Consider the following 18,513-nt stretch of genomic DNA (forward strand, 5'->3'; position numbering starts at 1 on the left):
CAGATAGACTGTAGTTAATGCAGGAAGGAAGGTGAATTGTGACCTAATTTTGATCCACATGTTATGCCACATTAAATATAACACCCTGTTGTGTCGTTAATTGATGTTCAGAAATTGCTGTGTTGGCGCAAGAAGTAAAATATTACATTTAACGTGAAAACATATTACGACGCATAAGGGTAGAAAATCCTTCATTTTGCACACTCAAAAGGAATGTTTGAAAATTCGTTCTAAAATATTTCAAAATTAATGAGAAAATTCCGTGAAAATCTTTAAAGAAATAAAAAAATCCTCAAAATTCTGACACTATAAATGCTTAAGTCCCATGATGTCAGTGAGGACGTTTAAGTAGTTTCCTCGAAAATACTGTAATATAAACTATGAACCATTAACCATAACCAGGTCTGGGGATGTCTTTTTGAAAAAAAGATTTTCTCTGGAACCGAATTGTCATAGAAGTACTGGTCTTAGCAACATGTTCTGCAATGAAATTATATTTCATTTACCGACCGCAAAAAAAAAATTTCGTGAAAACAGTAATCATAGTCATTTGCATCTGAAATCTCTTCGGTGAAGCTCTTAGTTAGGTTATACGAAATTAACTCAATTATTTATTATGAAAATACAAAGAGAAGAAGAATCTACGTAACTCTAATATGCACGTAACTATTCGAAAGAGCTACTGGAAAGATGTAGATAACTCTCGGCAATAGACCGATTATTTACAAGTCGCTCTCATTGATTTTATGCTGTAGATGTCATTGACACTGTGGGGAGCATATTAGAAACGGAAGGTAAATCAAATGCCGCCTTTGACAATGAAAGTGTACTCTATAGGTATGGTCTCATGTCAAAATTTGTATAGAGCTGAGGAAATAGCGATTTCATATAAACAAACTTACCTCTCAGTGAAAATTATTGAAAGGTGATTGTATGAAATCGCTATTTCCTCCGGTTTGTATGGATGGACAGACCATACCTGGTTTGTACTATCATTGATCTTTCAGCTATTCTCTACGTCTCCAGTAGAGCTTGGTTGGTCGTTTCGAAAAAAAACCTTCATTTCTCAGAGTTACAATTTTATTTCAATGTAGAAAGCCCTGAATGAAAAAACTGGAAACGTTCATGTTGGGGGGACCAAGCATTGAACAAATTAACTCTAGTGCATCTCGACAACGTTGAAAATGCGGAGTTGATTAAGGCAGAAAGTTAATGAAGCTGATGATTTTCAATTTGAATTTGACGATTAAAGGCGAAGATTTAATTTTGACCGACGCTATTTGCAGTTACTGCAGAATGAATTAGCTAACATCAAGAAAATCAATGGAATTGTTCAGAATGTAATTTTGCTTTATCGAACTATCAAGTGCGATGTGATTATTGTTTGCACTGGCTCTATTTTGAAAGTTTTCGGTACAAAAATTCTCAAACATTCATATGCACTAGTTTTGTACTTAAGATTTGTTTAAGAGACGATTATAATTATAAGTGAAGAATAGAAAAACTATAAGTACGTTAAGATGAGTGAAAAAGAGCATACGGTCCACTGGCTGAAAAATGTTTGAAAAATATGTGGAATTACAGTCCAAAGTTACCAATTTACATTCTAATAGAATTCAAATACTATGCTATTGATAACTTTGGTGAAATATAATTGCCAACAGCGTAGAGTTTGTATACCATTAAAGACTTTAATTTAAAGTATAAATTGGTAACTGTGGACTGGAATTCCACAGACTTTTTCAAACCTTTTTCAGCCAGTGGATTCACGATTGTATTCTATTGTTCAGTCATTTTCAACCATTTTTAAGGAACTCGAATTTCTCCATTTTTAAGAAAAATGTTCTCCGAATAGTCTTCATGAGAAACTATTTGCAGTTACTGCGAATAGTCTCCATGAACCACTATTTGCAGTTACTGCGAATAGTCTCCATGAACCACTATTTGCAGTAACTGCAAATAGCATTTTCGTTTAATTTTCCCAATTTCTTCAATCTAATGCTGGAACTCGACCTAAATAAATTCTCTATAATGAACGCATATGTTTTCCTTTGCATCCTTCTTTTCTCCATGTTTTCCACCAACCAAAAAGCACTTTACACACACATACACTATGCTGAAAACAATTTTGATGATGATATAATGCATTGTCAAGGTCACCTTTTAGAACGACGCCACACAACAGTTGTTTTTTATTATAATCGCAAGTCGCTTTTTATGGTATTTTTCTTTATTTGTCTTGTTTTTGTACCCATTCGAGCACCATACGTGTCACCTATGGCGGTCTCTGTTTCTCTTCGATCAAAATGTAAATGACTTGAATGAAATGGTACATCTGTTTTATAAATAGGTGTATTAAAAATTTACATATGCCATCCATGCTATTGAGCTCGCGTTAGGTATATGGTGTGTATGTTTACCAACACAAACCATGGTTACTGTGTTGGATATTTGGATTTTTTTTTTGTTGAATTCAACATATACCCGCCTTTTAATGTGACGCGAAACAAAATTTCTGCAATTCAAAACATTTTTCTTCAATTTCCAGGATTAGATCAGACGCTGATGGGCCAGATGGGTCCCATATCGCCGCCCGATTTGAAACCAGATTTGAAACCGGATACGTCTTTGTTGAATGGCAATAGTATGGGCGGATTTTCACCGGGCCCAGGCAGTCCTGGCAGTTACAGTCAAATCGGAATGCAAAACATAAGCACAACATCACCGGGTGGTACACAGAATATGTCAGCCTATCCGCCCAATCATCCTCTGAGCGGATCGAAGCACTTGTGTTCCATTTGTGGTGATCGGGCTAGTGGCAAACATTATGGAGTTTACAGGTGAGCGAACTGTAGGCATTTCAATTAAATAAAGAAGAAACAAATCGATAGGTCTCCGACGTTGACGAAAATTTCGATGTAAAACCGAATTATTTTGATGGATCAGCAGTGAGATATTATCTCGACTTTCAATGAACATTTTCTATTTTCCATTTTTTTTACAAACTGCGAGTCTCTCGCACAAAATTTTCTCTTGTATTTACTCCCTCTTCGATTGAGTCACTTTTTTAATCTCATCTTACAATTCTGTTCCTATTCGCAGTTGCGAAGGCTGCAAAGGATTCTTCAAACGAACCGTCCGGAAAGACTTGACCTATGCCTGCCGTGAAGAGAAAGCCTGTATCATTGATAAGCGTCAACGTAATCGTTGTCAGTACTGCAGATATCAAAAATGTTTAGTTTGTGGAATGAAACGCGAGGCTGTGCAAGAGGAGAGGCAGCGTGGTGCAAAATTACAACCGAAGCAACAAAATGACGACCTAAATCCAACAAGTTCTGTGCGTGATTTGACTGTAGATCGAATTATGGAGGCCGAACAGATGAGTGAATCGAGAACGGGTGATAATGCGATACCATATTTGAGAGTTGGTTCGAATTCTATGGTGCCGCAAGAGTATAAGGTATGCTAAGATGGTTTTGGTTTAGTTTCTTTAGATTTATTGTTGTTAATTGTGTCGGAAAATAGGGTGCTGTTTCACATTTGTGCCAAATGGTGAACAAGCAACTGTATCAACTAATCGAATATGCCAGACGAATGCCGTACTTTGATAGATTGCAACGAGAAGACCAAGTGACACTTCTCCGTGCCGGATGGAATGAACTCTTGATAGCTACCGTAGCGTGGCGGAGTATAGAGGTAAGTGCAACGAGTGCCATAAGGGTTTGAATGGTGCTCAAAGTCCACACACTTTAATATTCGGTGATATTTTTTGCAGTACCTAGATGCGGAACGTACAAACCCAGATGGTTCGATAGATCGACGAGCACCGGTACGACCACCTCAATTAATGTGCTTGGGTCCGAATTTCACATTACATCGAAACAGTGCCCAACAAGCCGGAGTTGTGGCGATTTTCGATCGAATCTTATCCGAACTGAGTGTTAAAATGAAACGGTTGAACATTGACAAATCCGAATTGACGTGTTTGAAGGCAATAATTCTCTTCAATTCTGGTAAGAAATTTGCCATTAATTTTGCCAAATGATTCTGTTTCAATCAATTTTTACTGTCCATCCACACAGACATCCGCGGTCTAACCGTTCGAGGCAAGGAAGACGTGAATATGTGTCGTGAGAAAATCTATTCATGCTTGGACGAACATTGTCGTACTGAGCATTCGGGTGACGATGGACGGTTTGCTCAATTGTTGTTACGGTTACCAGCGTTGCGTTCCATTAGCTTGAAATGTCTGGACCATTTATTCTTCTTTAGACTGATTGGAGATAAGCATTTGGAGACATTTGTCGTGGAAATGCTGGACACCCCGATGTGAAATGTCGATTCGAGTAAGGGGAATTTTATTGTAAACGTTCTGAGTGTACAGTTTATGTTAGGTAAGGCTTTCCATTTCTTTTATTTTCGGTTGCTTCAATCATTTTTTTTCGAATGACTGTTGACGTTGATCGCTAATCTCAGTTGCTTTTTAACCAATACGACGGTGCCTTGGGGACACTGTTCTTAACCAAAAGAAATGTAAGGGTGGTAAATCTAATCAGGGGAAGTCAGAGAAGTCGTAGAAAGTTTGCAATGCAGTAACTTCTTCTGCTGACGTTACCATGAGATGTGCGTGATTTTACTTAAACTAATTTATCGATTGAATTCAAGAAAATGTGATTTTGAATTGGGTCCGAGAACATGCTTGTCATAAAAACTAAGGCCCGTACTTAAATTATGAAAGATGAAGCTCACTCACAGCAACCTCTTTCGACTTCCATCGTATGAATTGATTTACATGATACAAAAGTAAATCAAATGCAACCGGCAATCGAATCGTGTAAATCTTAGATCTAAACCAGTAACCAGAAACCGAATAATGAATTTGCGGAAATTAACAAACTCTTGAACTGTAACTACTGGTCGACTGTCGGTATTATTTCGGTTCATTTCTTTGGAATACATTTTACTGAATCATAAACTGTTGTTGGGTTGGCTAGTTTTCATTCGGTTCAATTTTGATATTTTCAACCAAAATCGGTTGGACCTGTGTAGCGATGGAATTGTCACTGTCAACCTTCTACAAACAAAATTTCAGGGAATTTTTCCTCTTCGAATATGTTAGTCTTTTGTGACAAACGGTGCCGATTTCGATGTAGGGATCAACAATTCGAAATTGGTTGTTGTCTCTAAGTATTTACGAAAATACGTCATAGAAACCGGATAAGTCTAGGATAATTCGACATGGGTCCTCACGTATGTCCTTAAATTTAAAAAAAGGAAATTCTGAAGAAAAATCACATGATACAGCGATATTACATTGAAACGTTGATAAGTCGGTCAACGCAGGCTTAAACTGGCTGTATGGGTTGAACGCTACACGTTTTTACTTGAATATCAACAAAATATGCGTCCTTCACTTTAGTGTTGGTGCCTTTCAAGCCTAAGTTTGGACGCGGTATTCAACCCCTGATTTTAAGCTATATCAAACACAATCTGCGAAATATGTTTGAAAATATCAAGATTCAATCGTATTGCAACAGAGCAATCAAAACCGGAAATTAGCATCAAGGCGATCATTTTATAAATGCGAGAAAAAAGAAACGTTTTGCTTTAGTAACGTACTAATTTGTGGACGAATTCGGGGAGAAAAAAAAACAAATTTAATTTGAAGAAAGAAAGAAACGTAGGAAAGATAAAGCGTAACCAAAATCAAAATTTTTTTTTATAAATTTCTTTTTAAGCTTATTAAAATTGCACTTTATATATATATTTGTACATATAATGAACGAGAATTAAATTATAATTTAAAAAATTATAAATAAAAACAGAGTAAAGAAAAGCAAAGGAAACTTGTATAACTGGCAATTTAAATTCAAAATTTATCAGTATTTTTGTTTAAATAGAAACGAATTTGATTTTAAGATGATGATGACAAAATGAAACTGTAGTTAGTTAAAAGTTATTTATATTTTTTAAATAAAATTAAAAATTGAAACGTAAACCAACAAAAATGGGAATGATACACACAACCAATCGAATGGAAACAAACACGAATTTCAAAAGGTGAAAATGACTTTGGTTTTTTGTTACAAATCTAAACACACATTTGTGAGAAGGGAATCTCATTTTTAATAAGCGAAACGCGCGTGTTCAAAATGATTTTCGATTGTGGTATCTTCAATGTGTTGTACGAATCGTCAGTGATAGGAAGAAAAAAAAAACATTTTTACGAAAAAGAAGATTTTTTTTTTATTCATTTAAATTTAGATAATTGTGTGTGGCTTTTTGTTTGTTCTTTTTTTTTTAAATCATTGTTTACGAAACGAATATGTTAATGAGCATTCCAAGAAAACAATAAAATTGCAGCAGTTTGTAGCTCTCGGACACCCTATAATATCGATAGTGAAAAAGTTTTACAGAATGGAATTCAATATCGTTTCTTGTTAGTTTTTTCTAGACTTTTGTGGAACAGAAGATTTTTTCATTTTTGTTAACATTTCTGAAGAAAATTGTCTTTTGTTAAGATTATCAGCAAGAAAATTCTCGGTTTATGCGTTTAATAGACTCCTTCGCAGTGTCTACCAATTGGACCATGGTCCATTGGAAGCTTTAATACGATCGAGAGTGCCTAATTATGTTGTTAAAGAAGTATGCGCACTGGACAGATGAATGGTCCAGGGAGCTGAATATGCTAGATGCGATTGGATTTATCTTTTAATAATCGGTTTCAATCCAAAAATGCGTACAAAGGCGAAACACATCTAATTTTCGTGTGTCTGTTGAAACGGCCTGTATGAATAACAGGTACGATTTTTTACTGTAATATGTTCACGACATCAAAATCAATTTTGCACTTGCTGTGCCATTTCACTAACATCATGTTAGTCACATGACATCCGAAACTAGGTCTTACAATTTCGATACGAACAGTTGAGTCTTCATCATCAGGTAAAACTGTTTATGCAAAGTATAACATTGCTTCAGAGGGACGGCGTTAGAGGATAACTTAGGTTCTGTGGAGTTCTTGCTTCTTGGGGTAGAGCAAACATTTAGAAAAATGGAAACTTTACATTTAAATGACCTCTTGTGTATTCAAATCCAAATGATTCGAGTATGACCCTGCTTCTATTCGAGCGTTACACGTGAGGACGTTAACGAGGCCAGTGCTTAGTAACACTTTCGGTTATTTTGTTACGGATAGGTGATTAGCTGATTAAAAAAGGAAAGAAAACTAAAAATTAGACGATTACATTATAAGTTTTTGGGTAACAGTTTTGGGTTCGGAATTTTATTAGCCTTAAAAAAAATTATACTTCAGATCGGGCGTGGGTCCCGCTGCCCACTCATCTCCATTTTTTGGATATTGTTTGCACACAATCTTAAGAAATTACTGATCTAAAGTAGAAAACGAGAGGACAATGTGTTATGTTGCTATGAAATTGTTAATCCCTTCTCATTTAAGATTGTTTGTCTTTACACACTGCATGCGCGTTTGTTGATTGAATCGATCCAAAATGTCTATCCTCCCTCTCTTTTCCTAATATTGCTGTCCTTCTCTATAATTCTTCATTTTCATCAAGGAATTTTTATTTTGAAATTCCTTTACATTAAAAATAGCAAAAAATAAATTTAAAATAAAAAAAAATGAAAAAAAAATAAAATAAATTTTTAAATGTTGTAAATTAACGGAATTCATAAAAAAAGTTAAATTATAAATCTAAGAAAAATTATATTAAAATTACTATGCAACAACTCACACGAAAAAAAAGAAGAAGAAAAGAAAATTTTTATTGATATACATTTTTAGGACACTTTAATTTGTTGAGAGAAAAAAAAATGATTTTTTTTGTTAACAATTTTATTTAAAATGAAAATAATCTACAAATGGCAATTAAGAAAAATTTAATTCAATTCGTATTTATTAGATGATAATTTGTAAATTATTTTATTGGAAAAAGAAGAAAAGATTAAAAAATTGTTTTTATTATTCACTCTATTAAAACACCTATTATTATATTATTATTAGATTGAAAAAGAAAATGTAGTAGAAGAAGAAGAAGATGAAGAAAGAAAATGTTAATTATATTAACGTATATATATATATATTTGATTATTGTATATTTTTATTGAAATTGAAATAAAAATGGATCACGTTAATTCATTGCAGTTCATCATTCGCACAAAAAAAAACCAAAAGTGAAATGCTAGTGTTGGGACCATGTTGAAATAGTTATTTTCCTAACGCATGTTAAAACCCTTTTTTTTTTTAACAAATTCGCTAAAAAGGTCTTTTAGCATAAGTTAGGAACAACGTTTTTCTTAAACGACGTTGGAAATAAGCGACGGAAAATTAAAGTTTCGAATGTTCGAAATACTCATAGGACCTCAGACTCGCCACTATTTCCTCTACAGTCAGTACTTCATTCTTTTTGCTCTATTTTTTTGGTTGATTAACCCGAAATGTACTTCTTCTTCTTCTTTTTCAGCCTGTTTTTATCCACTGCTGGACGTAGGCCTCCCCAATTCTCTTCCATTCCGAACGATCCGTTGCCACTTGTTGCCAATTTGCGCTTGCAGTTCTCTTTATACCATTATTCCATCTTTCTGGTGGTCTACCTCTAGGTCTTGTTTTAGGTGGTCTCCAGTTTATGATCTTTGTATGTCACGCCCCGCTCCACTTTAAAGATGCTATTCTTTCCATTACATCAACGACTTTTGTTTTTTGTCGAATCCATTGATTTGTCATTCTATCTCTGAGCGTAATTCAAATCATACTCCGTTCCATGGTGCAACTCTTAGTTTATTTTCGGAAGCCTTTGTTAACGTTAACGTTGCCGCTCCATATGTGAGCACAGGAAGGACATACGTATCGAACACTTTACGTTTCAGACTATTGTTCATTTTGCTTTTCAACATTAGCCTGAGTTTTCCGAACGCTGCCCATGCAACACCAATTCTACGTTTTATTTCTGCAGTTTGGTTGTCCAGACCCAACTTCAATTTGTCATCAAATGTACTGGAAATGTATAATAGAATTACACAATAGTAGATTACTATGCGAGGGAAGTAATGTGATGCCTAGTATCCAGATGGATACGGACTGAAACCATCGGATACTTTTACTCATCGTGATATGAGATATCAAATTATTTCCCGTGTGCAGAATGCTTTTTTGGGTTAATCAGTAAATGATGACACATACGATGCTGTGTTTCGGTTTGACTTTTTAACTTTGAATTTTCAGCGGATTTATGGTGTCAATGATCTTAAGTCAATTGAGTTTTGAGGCCATGAGAATAAGCATTTAAAAATTTTGTAACTTTTCATCCAGTGATTAAGCTAACATTTTCATAGTGATATTTACAGCTAAAAGCTCTGAGCTCTCCCACTGAAAAATCTTTTTATTTTTTCATTTTACCTAATGGTTCTTTTGATTCTTTAGTGGCTTCTAAATAACTTAGGGTCGAATGCAAGTTAGTTAGTTAGTTTAAGTGAGTGAAGAACACCTAAATATCTAATGAGCTTGTTGTGTGTACCAACATTCAATTTACCTACAATTTAGCTGTGCGATTAAGGTAATCTAATATGCTGCTGTGAGGCTTCAGATGATGTTGTACGGACGAGTCTAAGCTCTTAGCTCTAGCTATTACGTAGGCTGGACAATAACATAAGAAGCGTTTAGCTGTTTCTATGTCATTACAGTTCGCGCATAGATAGCTATTTGTTAGCTCCATGTTTAAGTGTTTGATGAGGCATCAGTGCGCAGTGAGAATGGAATTTTTCTAATATTTCTTGTAATAAGTGAGACTGTAGAATTATTGATGTTGATTTTTATACAATTTTTTACTGACTGGCATGAAGTACTAGCAGGTATAGAATGAGTCTATTTAAAGTAAATTCTAGATTTTTTGGTTGTAAACCAAAACGAAAATAGTTCTTACTAAAACAGAGACAGAGTAGTCTTTTCCTTGACCGTGATTAATTACTTAATAAGACTCCATTAGCAATGACATTCAAACATTTTTATATTCTACGAGACGGTAGCTACTACCAATAATTTCACTTAATTCCCCCTTTTCAAATTAATTCGTATGAAATTATCGCAGCTGTACCGTATATTCTTACTATTGGACTCCCTTCTCGACATTAACTTAAGTCTTACATGCGGTAAAGCCAGTGTCTCATATTGGGAATATGACATTACTGCCTTGCTTACATACGTAAGTATTTAACTCGGATATCAAGGTGTTATCGGTTTTTGGGGCACGACAGTAATGACGCATTCTATAGCTACACTGCTGCTACAATAACTTTTCTCAATTGAGGTAACTCACAGTATTTCGCAATTGATAGGTCTAGAGGACCACCAAATCAGTATTTGGTACTAATTGTTTGTTGACCTCAATATCTAATTTGCCTCATGTGTGAGGAAGGCTACTCCGTACTGTTACTAATTGTCATCGAAAGAACCGGACGAGGATAAGATCATCGTTTCTGACATTAGTTTTAGTTTTTGTACAAAATAACGTTACGATCAAAACTTCTTCGATTGTATCTTCGAAAGATCCACAGAATAATTCAGTTTCACTCCCTGAACTGTGCAATGAGGAAATGATTTGCGATAAAAAACCTAAGAGCATTGGAATTTCGGTTTAATAAATTTCTTGATACAAAGCATAATGTTATTCTAATTCAATTTAAGTGACAGACGATCAGTTAACGGAGAAACTGGCTTTAATGCTGCTCGTTCCAATATCAGTTGCTTTACTAATCGCCGATGCTCAGCTTTGGTTGAATTAAGTGCTGCAGCAATCAGTAACTGATTAAACACATCTCGTTGGGCGTCACTGCCTCCAATAACTACTAAATCATAGCGAATAGGATACAGCAAATCCACACACAATTCGTACTGTTCCCGACTGTACGCTAATATTGACTTCAATAATTGTCTGTTCACCTCACTACCCGATATCCATTCAGCCGATGATGAGTTTTCAAGTAGCTCGTCTGCCTCGGCATATTTACGTGCACCGCACAAGGCCATCATAAAGTGGGCATCATTGAACGACAAAATATGATCGTTCAGATGCGGCTCACACAGTTCGACAATATTGGACCAGTGCTTTCCAATCAGTTTCTCAGCCGATTCAGGATTTTCCAATTGTAGTCGAAATGGCAGTGAAAAACAGTCAACAATGTCGAGCATTGCTCCTGATTCGTGGCATCGTTTACGAATTTCCGTTTCAAAAATTTCCACTGCTGCTTCGGGTTCACCTTTCTCGATATGGTACAATGCCCAATGCCAATAATTGTGTGTTGCCAGTAAATTACAAATTTCCCAGTCACTCAGCGTTGTCGACAAATGGGAAATACCTTCATCCACTCGTCCCTCCATTTCGAAAACATGTGCAAGTGCATGAGTGGACCAACCATCTTTTGGCTCACATTCTAGTCCCTAAAAAGAACACCGAAACAATTGCAAGATGTCGGCAAAGATTTTGTTGCTATTCTTCGTGATTGTTTCGTACCTTACGAGCTTCGCTTTCAGCCTTAGCATAGAAGTTGGTCTCAACCAATCCAAATGCATACATGCCGTGAAGATACGATTTAAGCGGCAAGTCTGCTGACGACCACAATGGCATTACACGAGCTACAGAGTCACGTAGCTTTCGTTGCTTCCCGAGGAAGAAATATGTGTCAGTGACCATCTTGATCGCCAACATGTCTGTTGGATACTGTTTCCGTAGAAATAAATGGAAATGTCTGCTATTCTCTAATAGGTTACCAGGTTACCTGAACAAGAACATCCTCCCACGCTTGTGCCGCTTGATTGAGATTACCTCGCGACCAGTTTAAAACTGCTTGGACATGCATCTTCTCTCGATAATTTGCGTCGGACTTTGACGAAACTTGTGCTACCAAATCGTCAACGTTTTTTGCAAGGTCTTTATTAATTCGCGTTGTCTCTGCCGTTGACATTAACTCCAGACCGTATTTGAGCGCTTTACCAGCGACTATGAATCAAAAGAGTCGATTTTTTAATGATCCCTCAACGGTGTTCACGATCATTAACTCACTAAAGTCAGGATCTGCTTCGAGCATTTTATTCAACGAGCCACCGATGCCATTAAAATTAGCGTCGTCATACAAGCCCACATATTGGGTGATAGTGGCATCATACAGCTTTGCAGCTTCATTTGACTGGGTACCAAGTGGAATGCCTTCGTTTGTCCATTCCTGTAAAAGACAAGACCAAGGCTCAACGGATTATGGTACTGGAGAGTTTTTCGTTTTTTATTTCAAATAGCTGTGTGGCCTTATCTCCAGACTAAATATTAATCTTACCAGTACGCCACGAAATTTGTCCCTCATCGTGCAGGTATGTTTCGTTTTTGCTACGTTCGTATTGATGTATACTGGATAACAAAGAAAGAAAGAAATTATTTGCGATTCGTTTGTAAAATATTGACTGTACGTGACATGCACATTATCGTATACAAAGAAGAGATTAATAATTTCACTGGATTATCGATCTGATGTTCGTGACTTTCGCAATTATTTCATTATATTTAAGTGGACTCGATCAAATTTGCTTCGAGAATTATTTAGAATTGTTGGACTGTGCTTTTTATCTAAGGGACGGAAGCAAGTATTGAATTGAGTGAATATTAATATCTACCCTAATCCTCCTCAGTTACTGATTACAACTACACTTGCAGCGTAAACGACTTAAAAACACACACTGATCATATTGAATTTGTTGCAATAGAAGCTATTTACTTATTATTTTATTGCGGATGTCTTAGGTGTCCAAAGTTTCTTTGCTAGAAATTCTTATCATCCTTTAGTGACAATGTTTTGTCAACAAAACTTTTTTGTACTAATCAAAAAAAAAAAATGAGAACTGATCGTTAAGTTGAACGAAGCCTTTAATATTTTCAAGTTTTGTGGTGTAAGGTGTAAAGTTGTTGCTCGTGCTACATCCGTTTCTCAATCAAAATTCCAATTTTTCATACCAATTAAAAGAAAACAGGTCAGCCGGCGAGTCTAAAAGTCTGAAAAACACGTTCAGCTCTGTCTCATGAGGTCTTAGATAGCAAAATGTATGCTAAAACTAATGAAGTACATGATTTTGTATCGGTCAGATCAAAGGAAGTAACCCAATAATTCTCTTTTTTTGTCATTAGAAAGTTGGTTTTACTAAAACTAAAATGAGCTTCAGCAGTTTAATCATCAGCATCAAGTTCTCATATAAGTATTTGCAACTTCATTGATTTGAAGCGCAGTTCACCGCTTATTTTTGTCGTGGATAACTTATGATAATCCATATTTGTATTGTAGTTAGATTCGGTACCATACAGATTCAAGTTCAACGACTAAAATGACACAACTACGGCTTCTATTACACCTAAGAGTACAAGGCTGTTGGCTTCGAAAGGTCCTTATCTTTTAACGTATCTGTGGTGAGTTGACGCATTACCTCCCCAACTGCATACAGTCTAGAGTATTAATGTCCAAAGAGGGGGCAACAATAACAATAACTTTTCTTTATTATATTTCCATTCTAAATTGCTGGAATTTTTATCGAGTTACCTTTCCCAGATGTCAAACGAACCTTCAATCTTTTACTTCCTTTGTTGTAAGTACTTTTATCTACCTAGGTGAAATAATAGCAGTGAAAAAGTGCTATTATTTCGCCGTCGGTAGATAAAATAGCGTATTCACCTCTGTCCAAATGTTTATTTAGACACTTGGGGTGTCGCCTTTGGCAAGGCTGTATACTTTGGGGAGGTCACGCAGATACAGATACGCCTTTGGCTCATGCAATAACTCTCCAAGTGTCTAAATAAACATGTGGACAGAGGTGAATAATCTACTATTAACATGTTGACACAAATTCTTTGTTGGTATTTAGTATCAATATTTGTAATTTCATTATTATTTGTCGTCGTTGTCGATAACTCGCAATTCTTCTGGAAATAGTTACCGAAAATCAAAAGACGATTAACAGGTCATTGAACCAATGGTGAATTAAAACCTATGCAAATTAAGAGCGCTCACCCCTTGGCAAATTTCTAGCCTACATTTGTGCGCAAAAATATTTGTTTTTTGATGATTTTTCTGAACCAAAATCTTTTTTTGAAAAACCATAAAATCATGCAAAAATGTGTTACTTTTAAAGAAAAAATTGGTTTTTAAGTTGTAACTTTACCCACTTGGAGAAACCCTTGAAAAATGTGTAATTTACATTACACATTTTTGCATGCTTCAATGGTTTTACTTTTTCAAAAAAAGATTTTGTTTCAGAGAAATCATCAAAAGACAAATATTTTTGTGCACAAATGTAGGCTAGAAATTTACCAAGGGGTAAGCGCTCTTAATGGATATTAAGTTGCGATGATTATGTCTCCATCAGAAGAACATCTCGAATTTTTGGTTACATTTTGTAGGTACGACCTTCCTTTAAGGCTGAATTCACACTCACTCCGTTTTGCCTCCGGTTTGCTTGATAATGATGTGTTTGAACAATAGAAAAAATGTGTGGAGTGACTGTGAATTTAGCCTAAGAATTGCTTCATCTGCACTGATCGGACCAGTCTAAAAATCAAATGTACAAAAACAGTCCCACGTATTTTCAAAATGTGTTCATTCTAAATCGAACGACCGAATTCGCATGGCGCGTAGTTTTTAGAACTAACATGACGTTTTCTGTTGGAAAAAAATAATTTGATTGTCAGTTCAGTGAAATTTTTTGTTCGGTCTTTTTGCGAATTTAGCACTCTTGAAGTCGGAAGGAATTGAAGGTAAGTGGACGATCATATTCAAGTTTTCTGAATTTTAAAACAATACATCCATTAACCACCCGGTTAATATTGGTGGTATATTACCCCTGGTTTGTTGCGTGTGAAAGTTTATTTAATCGAAACTGTAGTTTGTGTGAATTTAGTGCGTAACATTGTGCTGTTTGACCATACACGTGTTTTTGGCTTGTTCGATTTCATAAATTGCGCACTTCGCATTGTTTCCGACTAATTGTTCTCGTTAAATTCGCGAAAGATTTGGAAATAATTTTTCAATTTTTTCTTTAAAGATTCGAAAATGAGCAGTCATCCTACAAGTGTTGTTAAGGCAGTGCCTAATGCAGATGCCGATGTTGAAGACGACGACGATTTCTTTTCGTAAGTACAATTTTATCGCAACTCTTAAAATTGCGATCAAATGTAACGGATTTCCCTTTGTATAGTGCGGGAATTATGTCAGCGATAATGCGTCGCCAAGTTCTGCATCATATGGTTAAAAATCTGCCGAAACCGGTTCAGGGCAGAATATCAGCGCTCAAAAATGTCCAATTGGAACAAATGCATTTAGAGGCCAAATTCTACGAGGAGGTAACCGAGCTCGCTTTATCATTAAAAAATTGATGTCGAAACCGAGAATCTTTCTCCCGCAGGTCTATAATTTAGAGGTGAAATATCAATCACTTTACGAACCGCTAAACAACAAACGCAAGTCAATCGTTAACGGTGAATACGAACCGACTGCCGAGGAACAAGAATGGAAGCTGCAAGACAGTGAAGAGAGTGAAGATGACATTGCTGATAAAATGGAAGGTATATCGATCGCCAAGCCAAATTATCCAGATGATGTCAAAGGAATTCCCGATTTTTGGCTAACCATTTTCCGTGCAACGGAATTGATTGCGGGAATGATTCAAAAGCCGGATGAAGATCTGCTGAAGAAATTGACCGACATAACCATTTCGTATTCAAATGATCCAATGTCATACATTTTGGAATTTCATTTCGCACCAAACGAATATTTTACGGACGCCGTGCTAACCAAGCAATATTTTCTGAAAGTAAAAGTGGAGGAGGAACATCCATTCACATTCGAAGGACCTGAGATTTACAAATGCCTGGTAAGCGATCGGTTAGACTGGTCTGTTTTTGACGAACTCAACTGACTGAATTTCATGCTTAATTTTTCCTCAGGGGTGCGTCATCAATTGGAACAAAGGAAAGAATCTCACAGTGAAGACCATCAAAAAGAAGCAGAAGCATAAGGCTAGAGGAGCAGTTCGTACCATTACGAAACAGGTTCCTGCCGATTCGTTCTTCAATTTCTTCAATCCGCCGATCGTTGAGGATGAAGATAAAGTCAATCTGGATACTCAGAACGTAAGTCGAATTTAATGAACGGTTAAAGTGACGAAGCCAACCGGAACATATCATTTCGCAGATCTTACAAAATGACTACGAAATCGGTCACTTCCTTCGTTCGAGAATTATTCCGAAGGCATTGCTGTATTACACCGGCGACATTGTAGATGACGATGATGATGAAGATTTTGATGTAAGTTTTTTTTTTGTTTGGTTTTAGTTGAAAGAATTTGTTTTTTCTTTAATTCCATCCGTTCAACTCTCCAAATGTGTATGGAATTTAGATGTTTAATCAATGGGATAAGTTTTCTCTGTCTGGTCGTTTTGGATTTTGTGTCAGTTTATCATTAATCAGAAAAAATATTCCAAAAGTGATGGCTGAGACCAAAATATAAGTGTTTCAGTCGCGAAGCTGCGGTAACTGGCCCTACCGGTATATCTAGGACTTTGAAGATTGAAGAACTGTTTAAATTAGTCGAAAGTCGTCGAATCAAACAGGAAGATTAGCTCAAACTACGAAATCAGCTTTACTTGGGTTAACATCGTATACCGGTTAAGATCTTCCACAGTAGCAAATGTTGGGAATATTAAAAAACCTTGTACAATGACATGTCCGAAACACTTCAAAGTTTCAAAGTTTTCAAAATTTGGCCCAAGGGCTATCTTAAATTAAGAATCAGTTCAAATATTCTAAAGCATCAGACACTGACAATGATGTACAAAAGTTCATTATCATTTGATCGTCAATTCTTGCATGTCCTCTGATGGTATTTGGGTTTCGAAAATAATCACGAAAGACCTGTACGTACCAAAGGCCTATAATGGCTTGTATCCCTTTTAAGCTGGTAACATTAAAATGATATGAAATGTTCTTTCAATTTGGGAGCTAATCTTTTATATCCGACTAATTTGGCTCAGGCTCAGGCCCACTTTTCGCACTATTTTTTTTTTCATTTTCTACACACCATATATTGTGTGACAATCCATTAGTTCTCTGTTCAACCGTCTTTAAATAATCTGCATTGAATTTTTAAATGAATCAAGGCGATAATAGTGCATTTCATAAAATCAGACCGCAGTTTTCAAACCAGAAGTTATATTTTCACCAACCTCAACCGACCACAAATAACTTTGACGCGCGGTCATTGTAGGCAAACGCTAAGAGAGAAACAGTGTCGCTACCAGAGCCTCGCATGTCTGATAATATATTTACCATCTTATATTCAAAGCATCTCATAGTGTTTGTTGAGATAGCACAGAGCTCATAGATTTATTTCTTTTCTATTTATCGATAGCAGCTGATTAACCGTTTCTATAACGTTAACAAACTCATGTCTTTGAGGTCAACTGCTACCTCGACTGGTATCAAAATCTAAAAATATTTTCTCTTTCAATTTTAGGAAGAAGAAGAAGAGGAAGAGGAGGAAGAAGGTGAGGATGAAGAAAATTCTGATGATGATGGTCCACCTGCACCGAAGGGTTCGAAAAAGAAAGAGAATCCGGCCGAATGTCAACAGCAGTAAGTTTTGTGCGGATGTACGACTTGTTGGTTCTACTGTTTCTTTATATGTTCACAACGTTTTTTCTTTCTTCCTTTTATTTTTAACGAAATTTTAATTTTTGGTATATTTTCATAAAGGCGCGATTTCTGTTATTATCTCTCTTTTTTCCAACGCATCATCGTTTGTGTCGATTCGGAACGTATGTCGTTCGATCGAAACATTTCTTTTTTCTTTAATTTAAATTTGCCAATAAAAATTAATGGAAAGCTGAACATGTGTCAACACATTCCTTGTATTGTATTGCATCTGCATCCGTTTTATAATCAACGATTAAAAATGCTTAACAATTATCAATTATGTTTACATGACTTGGAATAGTTTCAATAAATTAATTAAGGAAATCGATTTTCTGATTTGTTTTTTCTGGCGGAGATCAGTTCACAATTTGGAATAATATAGGACGCTCCCATTCTGTCGGAGATCAATTCACAGTTTGGAATAATATAGGACGCTCCCCATACTGTCGAACCTTTCTGACTATTATGCTTACATCAAAATTTAGAAACGAGTGATATGTCCAGCTAAAGGGGAAATGACGCTTGAACCAACTGTTCATTTTTCATTTAAAGTCAAATAGATTGTGACAAAGTGAAAAGAGATTTGCTGCTTTCATGACAAAGACGGGAAAGAGAGACGAAAGAGGAAAGTATTTTGCAGGCATAATCGTACGGAAGTACGAAAACATCAAATTGTGATAAATTTTTGGGAGGCGTAATGGATCATATCGCTTTGATGTGTCATACAAATAATAATCTGTTACCTTCCAATCTCTTCGATATATCTGCATTTTGGAT

At 35.9% G+C, this 18,513-nt stretch overlaps 3 protein-coding genes across 9 annotated transcripts in view; 2 read left to right on the plus strand and 1 right to left on the minus strand.

Annotated features, from left to right (window-relative positions):
• LOC119072050 (protein ultraspiracle) overlaps positions 1 to 7,619 on the plus strand; it is a 32,695-nt gene extending 25,076 nt beyond the window's left edge. For both annotated transcript variants that reach the window (XM_037177179.1, XM_037177178.1), the window contains exons 2-6: positions 2,549 to 2,840; positions 3,103 to 3,460; positions 3,526 to 3,696; positions 3,776 to 4,013; positions 4,083 to 7,619. In XM_037177179.1, the coding sequence (XP_037033074.1) occupies positions 2,549 to 2,840; positions 3,103 to 3,460; positions 3,526 to 3,696; positions 3,776 to 4,013; positions 4,083 to 4,333 (1,310 nt within the window). In that variant the 3' untranslated portion in view covers positions 4,334 to 7,619. The remainder of the gene's footprint in view (positions 1 to 2,548; positions 2,841 to 3,102; positions 3,461 to 3,525; positions 3,697 to 3,775; positions 4,014 to 4,082) is intronic.
• Positions 7,620 to 10,634: 3,015 nt separating this feature from the next.
• On the minus strand, positions 10,635 to 12,874 carry LOC119072052 (tetratricopeptide repeat protein 38-like). Of its 4 annotated transcripts, none has more exons than XM_037177182.1 (6): positions 12,677 to 12,703; positions 12,343 to 12,413; positions 12,075 to 12,234; positions 11,791 to 12,011; positions 11,526 to 11,732; positions 10,635 to 11,452 (listed from the first exon to the last, which is right to left on the minus strand). In XM_037177182.1, the coding sequence occupies exons 2-6, from the start codon at positions 12,367 to 12,369 to the stop codon at positions 10,685 to 10,687; spliced, it is 1,383 nt and encodes a 460-aa protein (XP_037033077.1). In that variant the 5' UTR covers positions 12,370 to 12,413; positions 12,677 to 12,703; the 3' UTR covers positions 10,635 to 10,684. The 4 variants fall into 4 exon arrangements, with proteins under 4 accessions (XP_037033077.1, XP_037033078.1, XP_037033075.1 ...); XM_037177183.1 differs by lacking the exon at positions 12,677 to 12,703 and adding an exon at positions 12,484 to 12,662; XM_037177180.1 differs by lacking the exon at positions 12,677 to 12,703 and adding an exon at positions 12,473 to 12,661.
• A 1,781-nt stretch (positions 12,875 to 14,655) lies between these two features.
• Positions 14,656 to 18,064, plus strand: LOC119072054 (nucleosome assembly protein 1-like 1). 3 transcript variants are annotated; one of them, XM_037177186.1, is made up of 7 exons: positions 14,656 to 14,801; positions 15,089 to 15,176; positions 15,242 to 15,386; positions 15,449 to 15,916; positions 15,990 to 16,175; positions 16,237 to 16,350; positions 17,561 to 18,064. In XM_037177186.1, the coding sequence occupies exons 2-7, from the start codon at positions 15,097 to 15,099 to the stop codon at positions 17,678 to 17,680; spliced, it is 1,113 nt and encodes a 370-aa protein (XP_037033081.1). In that variant the 5' UTR covers positions 14,656 to 14,801; positions 15,089 to 15,096; the 3' UTR covers positions 17,681 to 18,064. The 3 variants fall into 3 exon arrangements, with proteins under 3 accessions (XP_037033081.1, XP_037033079.1, XP_037033080.1); XM_037177184.1 differs by having other exon boundaries at positions 17,558 to 17,990; XM_037177185.1 differs by lacking the exon at positions 14,656 to 14,801 and adding an exon at positions 14,817 to 14,890 and having other exon boundaries at positions 17,558 to 17,990.
• Positions 18,065 to 18,513: the final 449 nt, after the last annotated feature.

Source organism: Bradysia coprophila (assembly GCF_014529535.1).
Source record: "Bradysia coprophila strain Holo2 chromosome IV unlocalized genomic scaffold, BU_Bcop_v1 contig_5, whole genome shotgun sequence".
In the NCBI taxonomy this organism is placed as follows: Eukaryota; Metazoa; Arthropoda; class Insecta; order Diptera; family Sciaridae; genus Bradysia; species Bradysia coprophila.